This window comes from Colobus angolensis, unplaced genomic scaffold, assembly GCF_000951035.1.
Source record: "Colobus angolensis palliatus isolate OR3802 unplaced genomic scaffold, Cang.pa_1.0 Scaffold36, whole genome shotgun sequence".
In the NCBI taxonomy this organism is placed as follows: Eukaryota; Metazoa; Chordata; class Mammalia; order Primates; family Cercopithecidae; genus Colobus; species Colobus angolensis.
In genome coordinates this window covers 8,105,359-8,124,372 of record NW_012116932.1, presented here as the reverse complement: position 1 = coordinate 8,124,372, position 19,014 = coordinate 8,105,359, and the positions used below count along the sequence as shown (strand labels likewise).

Below are 19,014 nucleotides of genomic sequence, written 5' to 3'. Positions count from 1 at the left end.
AACTGATTCTCCTGCCTCAGCCTCCCAAGTAGCTGGGATTACAGGTGCCCACCACCACCCCCAGCTAATTTTTGTATTTTTAGTAGAGACAGGGTTTCACGATGTTGGCCAGGCTGGTCTCGAACACCTGATCTCAGGTGATCCACCTGCCTCCCAAAGTGCTGGGATTACAGGCATGAGCCACTGCACCCGGCCAAATGTGAAGTAAATCTTAAACTCAGTCTGCCCACTGAAGACAGTCATGGAGTTCTCTCTAAACTCCCCAAAGCAGGAAAAAAAAAAAAAAGTTTCACTATTATCATTTGACTGCTTTGTGAAAAAATATTTCAAGATTTTAAACTACAGAGAGGTCAGGAAGTCACTTAAGAGCACACAAAAGAGAGGTGGCAAAAGGATAACTTAGCACCTCTCCTGGTTGACTAATACATATAGATGATATAGAAAATTATATTTACCCCTAGTGTTTTTTTAAATCATAAAAAAGCATCTATCTGTCCTAAGGAGTAAGCACTCCTAAGGGACTCTAATATTTTCTAAGCCTCAGTCTATACACATTCGAAAGGAAACAACCAAAATAACTTTTCACTTCACATAACTATTATGTTATCAGAACCTTTCAAAGAAAAGGTTACATGGGTTATGGGAATATGTAATGCAAATAAAGCAAGCACTGAGATTTTTAAAAATTTAAAAACTTGACTATTAATATACTATACTTGAGTGAAGTCAAAGCAATGTAGGTCATTCTATAGGCAAAATTCAGAGGTTTGCCTAAGTTTGGCAAAATGCTCACACAGAATGAATCATTTAACATCAACATGGATATGCTTGACATCAAAAACAACACAAAACACTATCAAATTTCTTCAAGAAAAGAGTTTCAAGTACCATTATAAATATTTGCAATATTTTTCTAATGTATAATAAACGTAAGTACAAAAGATCTGAGGGCCTGATGCGTTGTAGTTTTCGTAGGGAAGAGAACTGGACGTGTTTGATACCAACATGAACACTCATTCTGCCTAAGATTTACTCATATTTGGTATAGTAAATGGCATATTTCTTAGAAAACCAATGATTTTAAAGAAGGGTAAATTTATTTTCCTCTTGTAGACCATGGCTAACCACAGAATGGCACAATTCTGGAGCAATCGGACCTCACCCAGATATAAAAATAGCAAAAAGGACTTTTGCTGCTGGCAGAAAAGTAACAAACATCTTTATTGATACTAGAAGGGCAGTGTTTTAAAATTTTCAATTAGGCACTGAAAAAAAATCAGCTTTTATCAGACAATTCAGAAAGGGAACAATTAAATTGTATTTTACAAAAGGTGAAGTAATTGAATCATTCTCCAGGGGAAAGAAAGGTGAAGAAAAAGAATAAAACCTGAGGTTGGATGCTAAAAATGTGACCCCACCTAAAGCACTGAGAACAATTTAGGCCTTAGTTCCCTAATTTATGAAATGGGGATAACAGTATCTTCCTTCCTCATTCTACAAACTGTTGTGAAAATTCAGTAAGGATCACAAAAGGATTCAGCAATTAGTAATTATTATTACTGTTATAAGAAATTCCAGTTTTACTCCAAAAGAGGTTAATTATAAACGTAAGGGGATTATTATTTTTCAGTATACGCCCCAAATTAAGTATCATTTCAATTTGTTGACTTTTCCTAACTAACTTTATTAAAAACCAAGATGGCTCCCAAAGATTGTCATCTCCTGATATTCAACTTATTGAGTAATCCTTTCCCGTAGAGTATGGGCTGTACTTCATGTCTCATGTTTAATGAACAAAGTAAGGCAGACTCAGTGACTGCAACATAAAAGACAATGTGATGTCACTCTCCTTGGCTTTCGTTTTATTCACTCTGGGGGAAGACTGCTGTCAATCTTGGTGAGATTGGTGAGGAACTAAGGCCTCCAGCCAACAACCACATGAGTAAGCTTAGTAGTCAACCTTCCAGCCCCTGCTGAGCCATCGGATGACTGCAGCCCCAGCTGGCAGCCTGACTGCCATCTCCTGAAAGATCTGAGTCAGAATAATCCAGCTAAAATGCTGACATTGTCCTGATCCTCAGAAAACATGTGAGATAATAAATGTTCGTTGTTTTAATTAGCTGGGTGTAGTGGTGCATGCCTACAGTCCCAGCTATTCAGGAGGCTGAGGTGGGAGAATAGCTTGAGCCTGGGAGTTCAAGTCCAGCCTGGATAAGATACCAAGACCTCGTTTCTTTAGGAAAAAAAAAAGAAAGAAAGAAAAGAAAAAAGGAAAGAAAAGAAAAGAAAGAAAAATATTTTAAATTGCTAATAGAGGCTGGGCATGATGGCTCACACCTGTAATCCCAGCACTTTGGGAGGCCGAGGTGGGTGGATCACCTGAGGTCAGGAGTTTGAGACCAGCCTGCCAACATGGTGAAACACTCTCTCCACTAAAAATACAAAAAAAAAAATTAGCCGAGTGTGGTGGCAGGCACCTGTAATCCCAGCTACCAGGGAAGCTGATGCAGGAGAACTGCTTGAACCTAGGAGGTGGAGGTTTCAGTGAGCTGAGATCACACCATTGCACTCCAGCCTGGGCAACAAGAGCTAAACTCCATCTCAAAAATAATAAATAATAACAATAATTTTAAAAATTAAATTGCTGATAGATTACTAACACAGAGCTCTTTTTAATTTTTATTTTTTTCTTCTGAGACAGGGTCTCTATTACCTAGGCTGGAGTGAGCTGGTGCAATCTCAGCTCACTGCAATCTCTGCCTCCCAGGCTGAAGCGATTCTCATGCCTCAGCCTCCTAAGAAGCTGGGACCACAGGTGTGTGCCACCACACCTATTTTTTTTTTTTATCACTTTAGTAGAGATGGGGTTTCGCCATGTTGGCCAGGTTGGTCTCAAATTCCTGGCCTTAAGCAATACACCCACCTCAGCCTCCCAAAGTGCTGGGATTACAAGCATGAGCCACCACGCCCAGCCTAATACAGAGCATTTGACAGCATTCTGCTTTGCAATTAAAATGTAGTCAGTTACTTCGTTGGTTATGTATGAATTACTTTGTCCACTGGTAGGTAGCATTGTTAGACTTGTCTGGTTGTTTCACAGTAACTTTAGATGCTGTCTGCTTAATTTATTATAAACAAACATATCTTAAGTCTGACTTTTGTATCCACCTATTATATTGCAATAAGCGAATATCTAGTTGGGTTTTTTGTTTTGGTTTTGTTTTTACTTCAAATAGGTTTTTCTTCTGTGTTTCCCAGTAAATTTTTAATGGAATTTGACTTTCAGGGAGAAATACCTATGAGGAAAATTATATTTTCATGTAATCATACTGAATCTTATAATTCTAAAAACCAACCTATTCTTACCTTATTTGATAAAAAAAGAAAGAAAAGAAAGACTGATTTGTGAAACCTATTCTGGTTCCACCAACTCTAAAATTTTGCTTTTTCCAATGCTTATTTTGCAGCCCTGTGCAACTGTTCTTTGCAGCCAGCCTTATGAAGGTTTAAAGAACCTTCATACCTAAAATGCCCACGAAGAGACGTTAATCCACTAAGGCCAAAGATTCACTCGGAAGTTTTAAAAGGCTGGGTAGAGAGGTTCACGCCTGTAGTCCTAGCTACTCAGGAGTCTGAGGTGGGAGGAACACCTGAGCCCTGGAGGACGAGGCTGCAGTGAACCATCATCGCACCACTGCACCCTAGTCTGGGTGACAGAGTGAGACCCTGTCAGAAAGAAAGGCAACAAAGAAAACAAAATTTTAATAAAGTAAAAAGTTTTAAAAACCCATTCACAAAAAAGCAAAATCTTTCAACCACAATTTTTCCCTTTCATTCTGAAAATAAAGAAGAAAAATCAGAGGAAAAGGGAAGAAGAAATAAAAGTAAATTTTTAATGATATTACAGCTTCAATCTTAAATTCAAAAATATTTCATGAACAGCCATTTCCACTACTCAAGGCACTCAAGGTGCACCTGTGCAAAGAAAAAATAAGACCCAGCCCTCGTGGAACTTCAAATTTTTTAAATTCAAAAGAGCAGCCCAGGAAATAGAGTTGGCTATTTTTGCAGAAGCGTTAAGATCCATCACAAATGAGGGAAGTCAAATATTAATAAAGTCCTGAATTACCAGGCTCCTGTGTGCCACTCTTCTACGAGCTACCATCTATGGTTTGCTAACCTAAGTTTTCTAAGACATGCGCTTTACCTGACCACTATAAAGTGATTACTAATGAGTTATTTCATTCTGCATGTAAGTTATACATTTTTTTAAAATGCTAATGCCAACTATCAGAGTAGTCTGGGGCTTTTATTTTTAATTTTGTTTTTTAAAAAGGTCCCTTAGGCAACTGGAAGCTTCCTTTCCTTTAGCCTTAACGATTATTTTCCACATCCAGGGAACAGAAGCAGAGTCCATATGGCCTTCAATTTCCTTAACTTAAATACAGAAAAGTGCAGTAGTAACTAAAACACTTTTCAAATTATTTAAAAGCACGATTTTTCACCACTGAATTTTCCTATGGCACACTGTGTGCTTTTAAAAACCATTTGCCTTACATCAGACATTTAACAGGCAGAATGGCCGGGTGCGGTGGCTCATGCCTGTAATCCCAGCACTTTGGGGGGCCCAGGCGGGCAGATCACCTGAGGTCAGGAGTTCAAGATCAGCCTGGCCAACATGGTGAAACCCCATCTCTACTAAACATACAAAAATTAGCCGAGTTTGGTGGTGGGCATTTGTAATCCCAGTTACTCAGGAGGCTGAGGCAGGAGAATTGCTTGAACCCAGGAGGCAGAGATTGCAGTGAGCCAAGATGGCGCCACTGTACTCCAGCCTGGGCAACACAGAGCGAGACTGTCTCAAAAAAACAAACAAACAAACAAACAAACAAAAAACAGAACTACTCAAGTTTTTACTTTACAACATGTTTTCTGGACATATGAGAATCAAATTTTCTTAGAAAGTGGTTTAAAATATTATCTATAGTTGGCTTCGTGTTTAATTGGAGAGGGTGTAATTTAGATTGATGTGGAAACCTGTTCCTCCAATTATATGAAAATAGAGGCTTTTTTTTTCATGAACATGTATTATGAAATACTATATAAACTTATAGGACAGTCACATATTCAGCATATGTATACATATTCTATATTTACAAAAGAATTTTAAATGGTTTAATATAACAAATACAATAAGATCATCACATAAAGATAAAAATGTAGGGTACTTTATAATGGAGAAAATAAAATAATTATTATTTTACTAATAAGTAAAATCATAATTGATGAAAAACAGCTACTGCAACTAAGACCTAATTTGATTTTGAGTTTCCAAACAGCTATCAGCATTAGATAAGATCCACACGAGTTCATCCTGTCTATCAAGAAAAGGACTTTTCCCTCTCACTCATAGACAAGCCTATGTGTAAGGGATACTAAACATAAACGACAGTATCTTCAACAATGTTTTACAGAAGATACAGATTTTCATGTGGCAGAGACTGTGAACTGGCAACCCATGGGCCAGATTCAAGCCACAGCTGTCTTTTTTTGACCTTCAGTGTCTATAAAAATTTTTGAATTGTTTATTTAATATTTAAAATATTTAAAACTTCAGATATTTAACATAAGAACTCTAACTTCCACCTTTTCTTGAAAAATCAGATTTGAGAACACTGGCCCTACATTTCCAAATGGCAGCAGTTGGCTGGAGCTGACTAATAGCTGCCCCTCCTGCACTATCCAGACCACCCTCGCCACCACTTACATCATCCACCCCTGTAAACATATGGTGATCTCTTAGAAAAATCCTACTATAAAAGTTATGTGCACAATAAGAAACCATGGGTCTCTAAAGGCCAGTCTGTGGGAGGCCAGAGTGATGGGGCACATAGCAGGGGACAGTGCTCAGAGTGGGGTGTCTCTCTCTCTCTCTCTCCCCCTCCCTGCCTGGGCATCAGAACCTCTCAGGGGATCTTAAACAACACGTAGCTAAATTTCAAGGACTTTCAGGACTTTCCAAGAGTCCTTGGCCAATCATTGAGAGAACAGTATTTTTACTGTTTCAAAGTAATATCCTGTTTTTGAACAAAAATCATGTACACAGGACTTATACTGAGGGGGTGTATATTAGAGTACCATGGCTTGTGACCTAGCTCATTTGTTGGGCATTCGTTCTAACCAACTGAAAATGTTTTGAAGATCACTCCTGTGTTCATGGAGCCCCACCTTATACAACAGATAAGAGGAAGGCTGCTCTGCCTCAAGAAGGATTACGAAGCCAACCCTGTTTCCACGTCCTGAAGCAAAAACTTGTTCTCGATGAATGAATGGGTCCCGTGTCACCATGCCCATCACTCTTCAAAGGCAGTTGACTCTAATGGCTCTGCCAAGAGCCAGAGAGCAATCACTGGCCAAGGAGCTCCCTGGAAAGTTCCTGAAGGGCATGCATTCTATGTTGTTGACTATAGAAAAATCCATAGATTTAGTAGTCTGGCATGCAGTTGGCAAAGCAGACATCTGTTACCAAAATGAAAGTGACAGGAAATAGAGGGCCAGTCCATGGAAAGCAGATGTAGGAGTAACAAGGGCAGGGACTAAACTTTCCTCAAGAAAAGGCTTTGTGTCTGCTGAACGGCCAAATCAGGGAATGGACTCAAGACTCAGAATTACACACTGTAGGGTGGGTGCTTACAAACTGTGTTTTAAAGCAGGAAACCCCTTTTCTAAACCAAATCTTAGACTCAACTCCAATTCTGTATATAAAACAGCAACAAATGCAGCTGTCTTCGTACTGCACGGTGGGTAAGAAGCCAGGATTCCCATGTACATACACCCATTCGTCCTTCCCATAAATTGGCATCTCCTTGGAATCCTAAGGCTGTATGGAACAGTGTTTAATAAAAACTGCCATAAAGAACAAAAGATACAATGTTGGCCTGGAAATGTGTGAAGTAGATATTAACACCTTGACCATAATTGATACACATGAACAAAAGCCATTGATCAATTTCAATATCTAAATCATTGTTTTGAAACCATTATTGAAATAGACACAACATACCATTAATATACAAATCAATGAACAAAGAGCTAACTCTTCCCTGGCAAAACTCTAGTGATGTAGAAATAATTATATTAGAACCAACCACCCGTTCCTGGGCCCTTTGTAACTCTTAAAATGTGTTTTCGACTTACTTTACAAATCTAAATCTCTGTCTTCTTTAATTCAAATAATTGAGTAATCTGTACCTTTGTCATCTCAAATATTTTGAGAAGAAAAATATATAAATATTTTTTAAAATAATAAACAGCCAAACATTTCAAATATTAAGCAACTAGTATTTTGTTCTCTATTCCTTAAAAGGGAGAATCAATTCCACATCTTTCAATATCTGAGCTTAAAATTTGGTTTCTCAGATCCTTGATTTCATCATCTTCAGTGGTGGCACAACTCAGGGAGTTTTACAAGGCTTAGTTTACAAATTCAGTGTCCATGACTTGAAGACATCACTATCAGTTCGAAAAGAAAGGGGTAAACAGTAGTACAGCTGGATCCAGGAGAGAGGCTAGATTATTTATGTATCCACAACATTATTTTCTATCCATCAATGGTTTAAAAACAAAAAATAAAGAAGATGTTTTCCCTTTCCAAAGAATAAATACAACTGCACTTCAGGGGAAAAAAGTAACCCAAATTTTCAACCACTTACAAAAGCCTACAATGTTAGACCCCCACGACCATCGAAGCTCATGTGTCTGCTGCACATTCCAAGTAAGGGTATGCCACAGAACCCATACATTCCAACACATTGAGCAAGCACACACATGCCTCCTCGGTTTCCCCAACCCTCGGCCAACCAGGGGGCAATGGGGCTGCAGGCAGGCCCACACACCAGGCACCACACTGCCAGCCCTTTCCAGCCATCCCCAAGGAAATGCAAAGGAGAAGGAGAAGGAGAGAGGAAGTGGCTGGTGTGAGGCCTTAGAGAAAGAAATGCAAAACCTTTTTTGGGGCAGGCCAACCACATACTCAGAGTTTTTAAGTGTCAAAGAAAAGAATACGTCGTGTGAGACTCCCAGTCCTGCTGTCACCGTTGGAATCACTATCTTCCACACACTATCAGTGAGGACCAGTCTTTGCCACGAGCTCTGGAAGTATAGAAAGAAAACGCAGAAGCTGTACACATGGTTTAGTCACCTACGCTTCTATGGTCTCCTCCTTTCTCCTCTCCTCCCTCCTTTTCGCTCTTCCCTTCCTTCTTTCTTAATAATTGAAGAGGCGCAACTGCACTTTTTCAGGGTTAAACTGCTTTTATCATCTACATCTGACTCTCAAATAAAGAGGCACAAAACATTTTACTTCAAAATCTTATTCATACAATGATAAAGAAAAACATCCACTGAAATTTCAAAGTATGCATTGTTAAAATCACAAAGATCAGGAGGGACCAAAGTAAAAGGTCTCCATGTAATCCAAAAATACTACATAGCCTATCCTCACATGAGCTTTTTCAAAAACACCTTCTATTTCATGAATTGGTATGAGGTTAACCTGTCCAAAGAATCACCACTCGATTTTTTGTTTCATTTTTCAAAGAGAAAGAGAAGATATAGTATACAAATGTCTTTCCTGGTAATCTTTTAAGCTTTATTAGAGGTTCTTGACTGAGGAAAGTAATTATTTGATCTCATAAATTATATAAAATTACGTTCTTGTCAAAAAGCATGGCATCTATCGAGAAGAAAACCTCTTATATATCTCATTTCACTGGTGGTATAACTATCTGAAGTCCTATGTTACTAAACAAAAAAATAACAAAATGCATGAGATAAAAAAGTAACAGATGCATAAGATACTTAAGTATTGTATCAAAAAGTGCTTTCACTGGCTTTTTCATGTGTCAAAGAGGTTTAAAATGTTCTAAAGTTAATAAGGTGAACCATTTTCTAAAAAGTAATTTACAAAAATTCCACATTTTCCTTCTCTAAGACACAGACATTTTAAAAAATACGTATAAAAATGAAAGCATGCCAACCTTTGTGCAACATCTGTATCCTAAACAAAAAACCTCAAGTTTTTTTCAGGATTTGAAAAAATATGTATATCTGGGTCAAAAGCATGGAACAGGCCCTCCTCCCACACTGCATACATGTATGTTTTTTGCACTTAACTGTCAACCGCAATGATTTTTTTAAAAATACCTCTTTCTCTTTATATAATTATAAATGTTTCTACCACAGGACGACTTCAAGGATGTTCCTTCAAATTAAGACTAACACCTTTAATTCTTTTCAATTACATTAAATTAAAAATATACAGAACGTCAGCTCCTAATCTTTCTCAGCATAGGTTTTATATATGGAAATTTTGTCTCTTATTCCAAGGTAGGAATAATATAAAAAGTTACTCTATAGCCTGTGTATATATTATCACAACTTTCTACTTCATTGCTAAGGTTCTGTTGCATATTCAAATGAGATGGACAGCAAGGGTAAGGTAGTCACTGCCTTCTGAAGTTTTGGTCAGGAGAAAGGAGTTATTTTAGAGTTTGAAGCTTTAGAGCCCTTTGTGTAAGAAGGATAAAAATGGATCTCTTCAGGCTGTGGGGAGGATAAAACAGGAAGCCTAGTCCAGTGCCTAGCACATAGCACCCACCCAGTATTAGTTACCTCTCTTCCTCTCCCCCATCTCCTGAGTTAAAATTCCATAGAAAATGCCATACCCCACTCTGGACTGCATTAACTTGAAGAAATGCATGGGGAGTTGGAAATAACCTTCTTTCACCTATTTTTTTTCCTTGATAATTCCTCCCTCCCTCCCACCACCACCATAAACAGTCCACAAGAGTTAAAGGAAACGAAGATAAATGCAGGAAAAGTTTACAGTTGAGGGGAAATGAACTGTACTTCACATGCTTTGTTATTTAGCATATGTTTTTGAGCGACTGTAAAATTAATAAAGAACTCTGAGAACTTTATGGATACTATCCCTATTAACACTCACCCCACACTCAAAGGAGAGGCCCAAGGCCTTATTCAGTACAGAAAGTGACGTAGAGAGAGATACCACCTCTGGGAAAGACCTGGCAGTTCCTACCAGGGAAACACGTAAACCACAACACAGGCCTGACCTCTGCAACAGGCTGTCTGAACCCCGTGAAGAATCTACCCAGGAGATTCCTTGAGCTAGACTTTCATTTACCACATGGCACATAGTCTTGACCCGGGTGACGGTTCGCTGTCTAATCTGTGTGGCTCAGATGTTGAAAGAAATGTTTGTCTTATGTCAGGAATGCAACTGCTGAAAAAAGCAAAGTAACAACAACAACAACCCCACAACCTGCTTAGGTATACTCCCCACTTCTGTCCTTGGGCAACACAGAGATGGGAAGAGGTGCAATGCTACTTTTAAAATTACCTCTGTTTCTAATTATTTTTTTCTAAAAATTACAGCAAAGTACAGATCACTGAGACCGATGTAGGATTATTGCAAAGGTTCAATTCACAAATGTCTTTTCATATATTTCTACCACTCTTGAACAGCACTCTTTGAACTTTGTAACACATTCAGCTGACTTTTTTAATTTAAAACGTTAAACGGAGAGGAAGTACAGTGGAGTGAGACTCAGGAACCTCAGAAGACCTGGGTTCTAGCCCTACTACTTAATTAACAGTCATGTGGCCTTAAGCAAATTATTAAGCTTCTCTGAGACTGAGTCTCCTCATCCAAAAAAAAGAGATAATAACAATTGTCCTATTTTTCACAAAATTATTATTTGGAATAAATGAAATTATGTGTCAAAGAGGCTGGAACAGCATCAGTACTGTATGAATATAAGATGCAGGCACAAAAAATATTCCTCCCTGAGATAATACTACTAGTATTGTTTAAATATCAATACATGAAATCATCAATCTTTCTGATCACATTTAAAACAAAAATTTAAAAATTCAAGCTTCCCACTAAGGCAAATCCTTACTTTGAGACACATTAATTGTATGACAATAAGAAAAACTGAAAATACAATTCTTTTTGCAATGTTCCCATACAAATTTTTCTGGTCATTAGATGCAATACTTATTATGATATGGGTGAATAAGAGAAAGCACAAAACATGCATCAAAACTCTTAATTTTCATTTATCAGACTTATTAAAATATCTGCTTTATTTATGAAATGTCCTTGACACTAAACAGAATGGGAAAATCCTTACTGAGTGTTCACATTTTAAGAAATAAAGTGTAGAACACATAAATAATGAGGAATAAACAAAATGTATCTCAAAAATACAGACGTTATTTAGTGAAAAGCAGAGGCTTAGGGAGGAGACATAACTATCAAATGATGGAATAGGGCTAGTTTTTGGGCTTGAATGCCTCCTATTAATGCAAAAGCATCCATTTTCACTGTTGTACTTATTCTATCTCAATCATCAAACTCTAAACCAAATTAAAGAAATAATTATTGTATTCCTTCTTCTCTTTGGCAGCCAAGCAATGGAATCTGAAGTCTTCTACAGAAGAAAATAATTTTTCTTCACTATTTTATGGAGAGACCAGACTAAAATCCATGATCAAAACAGGAAAAGTAAAACCTTAAAAATAATGCTCTGAGCACTCTGCAATTTTGCTGCCTAAAATAGAACCCATAGAGTCCATGCCACCAAATGAAAATTATAAGTTTGTAAGCATGAAGTCAAATTATAAAGTAAAAGATTTAAAATGTTTTAATGGTGATGATAAATGGGAGGAGAGACTTATCTTCGTTGGTAGGTGTTTGCTGTTTATTTGCTATTATTTCTTCAATGATACTGCTTTTGAATGAATACCCAAAATAATTTGAACTTGAATTTGAATATAAGAAGGATAAAACTTTACTAATAAATTCTGGGGGCATGTTTTGTTAAACAGAACACTCCCATCTCTCAATTTAAGAAGTTAATCATAGCTTTTGAGAGATAATGCTTTGACTGAAAGTTTTAGAGCATAAACTCTAAAAATTAGCTTAGCCAAGCCCACTAGTTTATAACACTGAAAAGAACACTGAAGACACTTTTGTGATGTTTAAATATGATTTTTAAAAATATATTTTGAAATGTATTATTCAGCATTTTTAGGTCTCCAAAGAAACTATTTCAATGTAACGCTTCTTCTAATGAAGTTTACTCACTGAGAGCACTTGTGTTATGCAAAATACCATATTGCTTTTCAAAGCATAGAATTTCTAAACGAAAGTGCATATTCAAATCTTGAATTTTCTGGCACTTAAAAAATGGCTTACAAAATCATCAAAGCCTTCACAAAATCATTTGTGACAGGGGACAGCCAAGTGAAAAGGAAGGAGGGCAGATGCTGCACGGATGGTCCTTTCAGTAGCATGCTCACTGTAAAAGCTATTCCAGGTACCTATGACTTGGCTTTCACAACAAGGTTAACCACCTGCGAGAGTTATCCATCACTCAAGGCAAATATCACTGCACTTGATTCCCTTTGCCACAGGTTTCAATCACCAAGCAACTTTCTTGAGCCTTCTCAGGACTGCATTCCAGAGCAACTGTTGTTCAATTAAAGATCTCCTGCTCCCTCTTGATACCATCTACCTGAAACTGTCCCCCACAAAAAATATATACACACACTTGCACATACACCACTGTAACAGAGAGAGGAAACATTTAGCTCAAATAATGTCCTCTAACAATTCTGACCAATTGCTCATCTACTTCTGAGGGTTTCACAGAGGACTTGGAAGAGTGATTCAGCTACAGACAGCAAATATTTAGAAAAGCTTGACAGTATCAAATATATAAACAGTTCCTGTAGAAATCTGGTTTTCATAGCTTTTTTGACTTTTAATAAATGTGCCTAAGTCACTATCCTTTTATGCATAATTCAAAATCATTTACATTTCCCCAGCACAGTACTTGAAAATCTGGAGCAACCTCCACACATTAAAAAAACACAAAAACCACGTGTTTACTCAAAATAATAGTGAAATGACAATTTTGATAGGCAATTTGTTCTAAATCTTCTTTTAAAAATATTTTTAAAGTTAAATGCTTTTCTCTTAAAGAGAACATATTGTATTTTAGATCATCAAGTATAAAAGGCTTTGTACAAATATTACTAATATCCTCTCATCTTCTCTCTACCAAAGGATAATCTCAGGTTAAAACAATAAAAAACAAAATGCGTAGACCATCTCTTACTGGTCATCTTACACCTCGCCATAAGTATAAGGAAACACACAAAAAGCACTATTTGGCAGCTGTACTACGTATCACAAATCACCCTTTGGAATTAATGTTTAGGTGTTCAGCCATTAAATACTTTTATAAATTGTTATATTACGATTTAAAATTTTTATGTATTTGGTGAATTGAAAAAAATCAAGCAAACCATAAAATCTATTTGATGTATAAATCTCATTGGTTTCTAACATTTAATTAAATGATGTAAAAGCATCAAATAACCAGTCTTTTAAAAATGTAAACTAGAATTTTTAACCAACGTCATCAAATTCATTTTTTCCTGTATTGCTTCTATTTTAACTCTAATATTTATCTCTTCAAGGTCACACTGATGTGCAACTCTCTATGGTATTACCTAGCACCATGTGAAAAAATTACTAACAATATTTTTTTCTAGGAAACTAAAAGTTTAACTCCAAAGCCAAATCAAAAGTAATCTCACAGTTTAATATCATATATTCTGTGTTAATATATGCTATATCTACACATGGAATCTATGTAAGCAAATGCAGGTATTAATTTCTAAGTCAACAAATTCTTAAAATAGGAAGGTACCACACAATTTTAACCTAATAAAAGTCATTTCTGTTTCTAGAAAACTAAAAATTGATGCAGCAAAAGACTTTGCTGCAGGGAGGGCCTGAGATTGGGTGGTTTTTTCTTCTTTTTGGTATTTAATTCAACGATACACAATGTAGCACATACAAGCAAAATACAATTGAGATACTGTTTTCTTTAACATTCCTATAGGAGACCAAATTCATTTGCATTGGAGTGAACACAATTACTGATTTTTAACTCATGAAAGACAAATTCATAGCTTTTTCCTACACTATCTCATAGTATTCACACCATCTCAGTGAAAGAATGTCTAGAACCACTTAGTTACTTCCTAGAGGTGGGCAGCAATTGCATTTTTCAAAGTTTTGTTTCTCACAGAATCATTCAACTTTAGGTACAAAAGCACATTCAAGTTAGCATGTTCAAAACAAGGCATGCAATATGTGTGTATGTGTGTGTGTATATATATATACATATATACACATAATTTTTAAGTTAACCTTCATCAACACCAAAAATGAAATTTCTGTCAAGGAAGTTTCCAAAACTTTTAACAGCATTTTAAAGCTTACCAGCTTTTTCCTCTTTAATAAACATTTGACCATATGTACTACCAAGAAATACTGATAGAGAAAAAAGATTCAAACACTTTTATTCAACACAGCCTGAAACCAACAAAGAGAAATAAATGCTTTATGTGTGGTTGACATTAGAATAATTTGCATTTAATAAGAATGAAACATATGTTGTAAAAAGAAAAGAGTTTTCTATTTCTAAGTGACCTGAGAAAATAATGGTATCTAGTCTACTATGCTATTATAAAATGATGCCAGAATATTTAACAAAAGATACAATTGGTAAGCAAATGGCATGCTAATAATTTCATAAGATAAAAACATCTCCTCCCAAACTATCATTAACTTTAAAAAATCTATGAGATATAGATATTAAAACTAAATCTTGAGAAATCAAAGAAATCACTACAATACAAAGAAAATGCACTCAATTGTTGAATGACTTTTAAGTAAGCAAGCAATGAGGATGAATTGTTTTCTTCCCATTTTCACTTCAACTAACACAAAAACCACATATAGAATTGACTTAACACTGCCAAATTTACTTCTAACTTGTTAATATTCATAGAAATGCAACACCAGAACACCAAAATAGTCTCCATATAACATAAAAGCTTTGGTTTCAAATGTCACAGTACCCTGGGTTTAGAAAGCCACCAACGTGGTAGTGTCCAGGACATGAGAACATACAGCTGCTTCATCCCTGAAGTCTGATCTCAGTACACAATACCGGTCATTAGCTATCTCTCCCTTAGCCTGCAGTACAAGTAGCTAATTTCTGCATTTAAACTAATAAAGGAAAGGAAAAAAGATTAAAACCATCCAATCAGAAATGATGCAACTCCTCTACAGCAGCAGCTTATGCATACATTTGGAATGTTAAACATTTTCAGTGTAGTGAATCATACACAGCGCATTGTAATCTACCTCCTGGGTATTTCACATCGCCCACATGTTCAAAGAAATCATCAACTATTAGGGCTGTATAAATCCTAGAATGCTCTTTATTTAATTTATACTAAAAACTGGGGACATGCCTTTAATTCTGAACTCTTAAACAGAATAAGATTACTTAAATGACACTCTGGCTAACAGCAAATAATCTTCATTTTGAAAGAAAAAAGATAAAAAGTAGTACATTTGTGAGAAGTTTTAGGAGTGAAACCAGTATTTCACGTATACTACAAAATTAAATGCACACTGCAACATGAAATGAGACACCAACAAAGATAAAATTCTAGTGATTTTTTTTTTTTTTTTTACTAATTATAACCCCCAAAAGTATTCACGACCACAAAGAGCCAACAAAATTAAACATTCACAGAAACATACTGCATCAAATATTTGGGGTAGTTATTTCACTGTTCAATATATTCATTCTGCAAATTTTCAAGTGTTATGAGATAGTAATTTATATTTGCAGTAAATAATATATCAGAAAGCTTCAACTTGGACTTCTCAAGCAAAAAATATTATTTTAAAGCAAAGTATACAAATTTAGAATACCTTATTGAAAACCAATTGGTTACATATTACATCTTTCCCAATAGAGGAAAGAACTAGCTTAATATTACACATGAAACCACAAATCATAACTCACCTTTTTTAAAAAAAAAAAAAAAAACAGGATTTAAGTAATTTTCTCATATGCCACAGAGGTCATTAGCAAACAGTTATTCTGTTGCTTACTTAAAACATATCTGGAAATGTGGCACACAATTTTTAAAAACCCCTTCAACAACACATCTAAGTATTTATAAAATGAGGGTAGTTTGTTTTAAAATCTACTCAATCCTGGCAAAAATCAGGTGGTTACACTGTTGACTGATAAACTGTAAAGGTAGTAATCAAAAACTTCACTGAACAGCTCCAGTCCAGCTACCTAATGACTAATGGTGAAGAAATGTATGTGAATGGGATATAAACTAAGTTTCGACACACAGCAGAAGAAAAAAATTTAGAATGAGTAATAAAGGGCCCAAATTTAAAGTCCACAATAAACTTTAAACAAAGATGTTTTCTCATTCTCTTCTCATGTTAGCAAATCACTGTGGAGAAATCCAACCTCCACAAAATTTGTTACTCCGTCATTAACAACAGTGCACTTAAATATAACTATAGATTTCACAAGGGTATTTATTTTAGCCGCAAACATTTCTTACAAGCAACAACAACAGAATGCTCAGAAGCTATACTCAGTAGTCTCAGTGACTGAAAAAGTCCGGCTTTTAACTGCCATCCAATCCAAACAACTCACTTCTTTAGAAAGCTATGCAAAATATTGACCCCTTACTGAATTATTTTACTATTCAACATTAAACTATCTAAAAGAGAAAAGTAATTAATCGCTAAGTTTAGTTAAGCAATTTAGCTGACATAGTAAATATTTACTCTTCGCATCTCACAGGAAGTCTTGACAAGCATTTGCTGCTATTCTGCTGGGGGTAGGGGCGGGAGATGGGGGTGGGAGGCAATTTTTGATAAACAAGTTACAGGGTCCCAGCGAACTGAACATAGCTAGTGTTCGCCACCCCGACCCCCAATTAGGCACCAGATATTTTCCAAGAACAGTAAACACCTTATATAATGAAAGTAAAAAAAAAAAAGTAGCTTTCTAAACTATGCATCTCCACTAACGAAACAAACAAAAGCCCCTTTAAAAACTACCAAAAGCACGTTTTTTAAAGCTGTGTGTACGTTTTTTACTTATACGTAAGGCCAATCGCAAAAAAAAAAAAAAAAACTAAGCAAAGTATATTTACCTTAGCTTTTTAGAGACTGAGTAATCAACTTCCATGATTTTCCCATGCAATTCCACTTTACCTTTAAAACAGAAATTAAAGCACTCAGAACCTTGCTTAGATCAAGCCCGCGGGGGTCTAGGAGGGGCACGCACGGAACTCCACGCTCGGGCTCCGCCTTCGGGCGCCCCCAAGGGGTCTCCTACCCGGATCGAGCTGGGCGAACTTGGTGCCCAGTGGAAAGAAAGGTGGGCGCCCCGTGTCTCGGGACAAGGCGGGAAGGGTGCGAGCCCGGGTCGGACCCCAGGTATAGCCGTGGGTGGCATTACCGGAAAAACAAATTTAATAAAGAGCGGCGCCAATTTGAAAGGATGAGCTCATTTGAAACTCAAGCTGCAGGGCTGGCGCGGCCCCACTGCTCTCCAGGCCCCCACCTCTCCATTCCGCTAACCCGGGGCCCGAAGGCTTCACCGGGCTCCCCTCCCTGCCCTCTCCTCCCGGTGGCCCCGAGAAAACGGGCCGAAGCCCCCCGGAGTCCACCGCAGCGAAAGCCCTGTCCCTGCCCGCTCCAGGGTGTCACCTTGGCCTCGCCGCCGCCCCGCCCCCACTCCACACGCCGGTGGGGAAGGGGCTCCCGCTCGGTCGGGGTTCGGGGGGTGCCGGCCGGGGTCCGGGGGCCCGCGCGGCTGGGAGCGGAGCGTGTGCTGGGGAGAGTTGGGGAGTGCGCGCGCGCGAGTATGTGTGTGTGTCGCTCTCCGTCTCCCGTCTGGGCTCCAGCGCGCTCGCGGGCCCCCCGGTCGCCTCTTTCCCGGTTCTCAACCCGGGCCCCCACCGAGTTGAGACAGGGCACCTCGTAAAAAGGTGCTTCTGGCCGAGCGGGAGGCGGGGGGACAGGCGGCGGAAAGCCCCCAGCCCCGAGTTCTTCTCAATAAAATCGGACAAAAAATTCAGAGAAAAATAGGAGCGCTTGAGAGAGCAAGCGAGAGGGGACTGAGGCTCGGGAGAGGACCGAGGGGATGTGCCGTCGTGCGAGGGCTGGGGCTGGGGGAGCCCCGATACCTCGAAGGGGGTCATCAGGGTGGCGCCGAGGGGGTGCCGAAAGTGGGGGGCCGTGGGGCGAGGTGGGGAGGGGGCTCGAAAGGAGAGTGCGGCTCAGGAGACGCCAGAGGGCGAGAGGTCCTGGGCACGAGGCACGGGAAGAGAGAAGGTCCGGCCGCGGGAGGAGGAGACGCTGGATTTGGGGAAGGGGGTACCCTGACAAAGGGGGTGACAGGAAGGTCAGGGGAGAAGTGAGACGGGGGACGCTCAAAGGGTGGGGGGCGGGGAGCTCACAGAGCAGCCCGGGGCGCCAGGGGAACGAGGGGGTGCCCCTAAGGAGCCGGCGAGCCTCGGGAACCCTCGGAGGGGCACGGGGGGCGCCCCAAGGCTGCGGCCCCGAGGGCTAGGGCAGAGTCCGGAGCTGTTGGGGGAGGGTAGCGGGCCGTCCCAGGAGCGGGCTGGCGGCGAGAGTTGAGGGTCTGGTGCGTGGAAGTGAGCGTGCGGGCGCGGGAGCCGCCGCCGGGCGCCGCCCGCCGGACTCGGCCTCCCTCCCGGCGCCGTCCCGGCCTGAGCGGGGCGAGGCGGGGGAGGGGGCCGCGCTGAGTGCTCACCCGAGAGGGTCTCGATGGCGCGGATGGCCCAGTTCTGGTCTGGGTAGTCCACGAAGGCGTAGCCGGACTTGAGCAGGACCTGTCCCGCCAGGGGCAGCTTCCTGTCCCCAAAGAGCTGCCGGAGGTCGTCGGCGGTGACGGCGGGGCTCAGGTTCCCGATGTAAAGCTTGTTCATCATCCGTCTCTTCCCCGAGAGCCCGCGGCTCCCCCGGCCCGGTACCCGGCGCTCCTCGCCTCC

At 39.2% G+C, this 19,014-nt stretch overlaps 1 protein-coding gene across 10 annotated transcripts in view; it reads right to left on the bottom strand.

Annotated features, from left to right (window-relative positions):
- The window catches only part of IGF2BP2 (insulin-like growth factor 2 mRNA binding protein 2), a 184,277-nt gene extending 165,269 nt beyond the window's left edge, over nt 1-19,008 (bottom strand). For 6 of the 10 annotated variants that reach the window (XM_011953375.1, XM_011953374.1, XM_011953376.1 and 3 more), the window contains exons 1-2: nt 18,777-19,008; nt 17,149-17,209 (exon numbers count right to left, since the gene is read on the bottom strand). In XM_011953375.1, the coding sequence (XP_011808765.1) occupies nt 17,149-17,209; nt 18,777-18,954 (239 nt within the window). In that variant the 5' untranslated portion in view covers nt 18,955-19,008. Of the gene's footprint in view, nt 1-15,024; nt 15,145-17,148; nt 17,210-18,776 lie in introns of those variants that run through there. The other 4 variants (XM_011953379.1, XM_011953380.1, XM_011953384.1 and 1 more) reach the window with 1 other exon arrangement.
- Nucleotides 19,009-19,014: the final 6 nt, after the last annotated feature.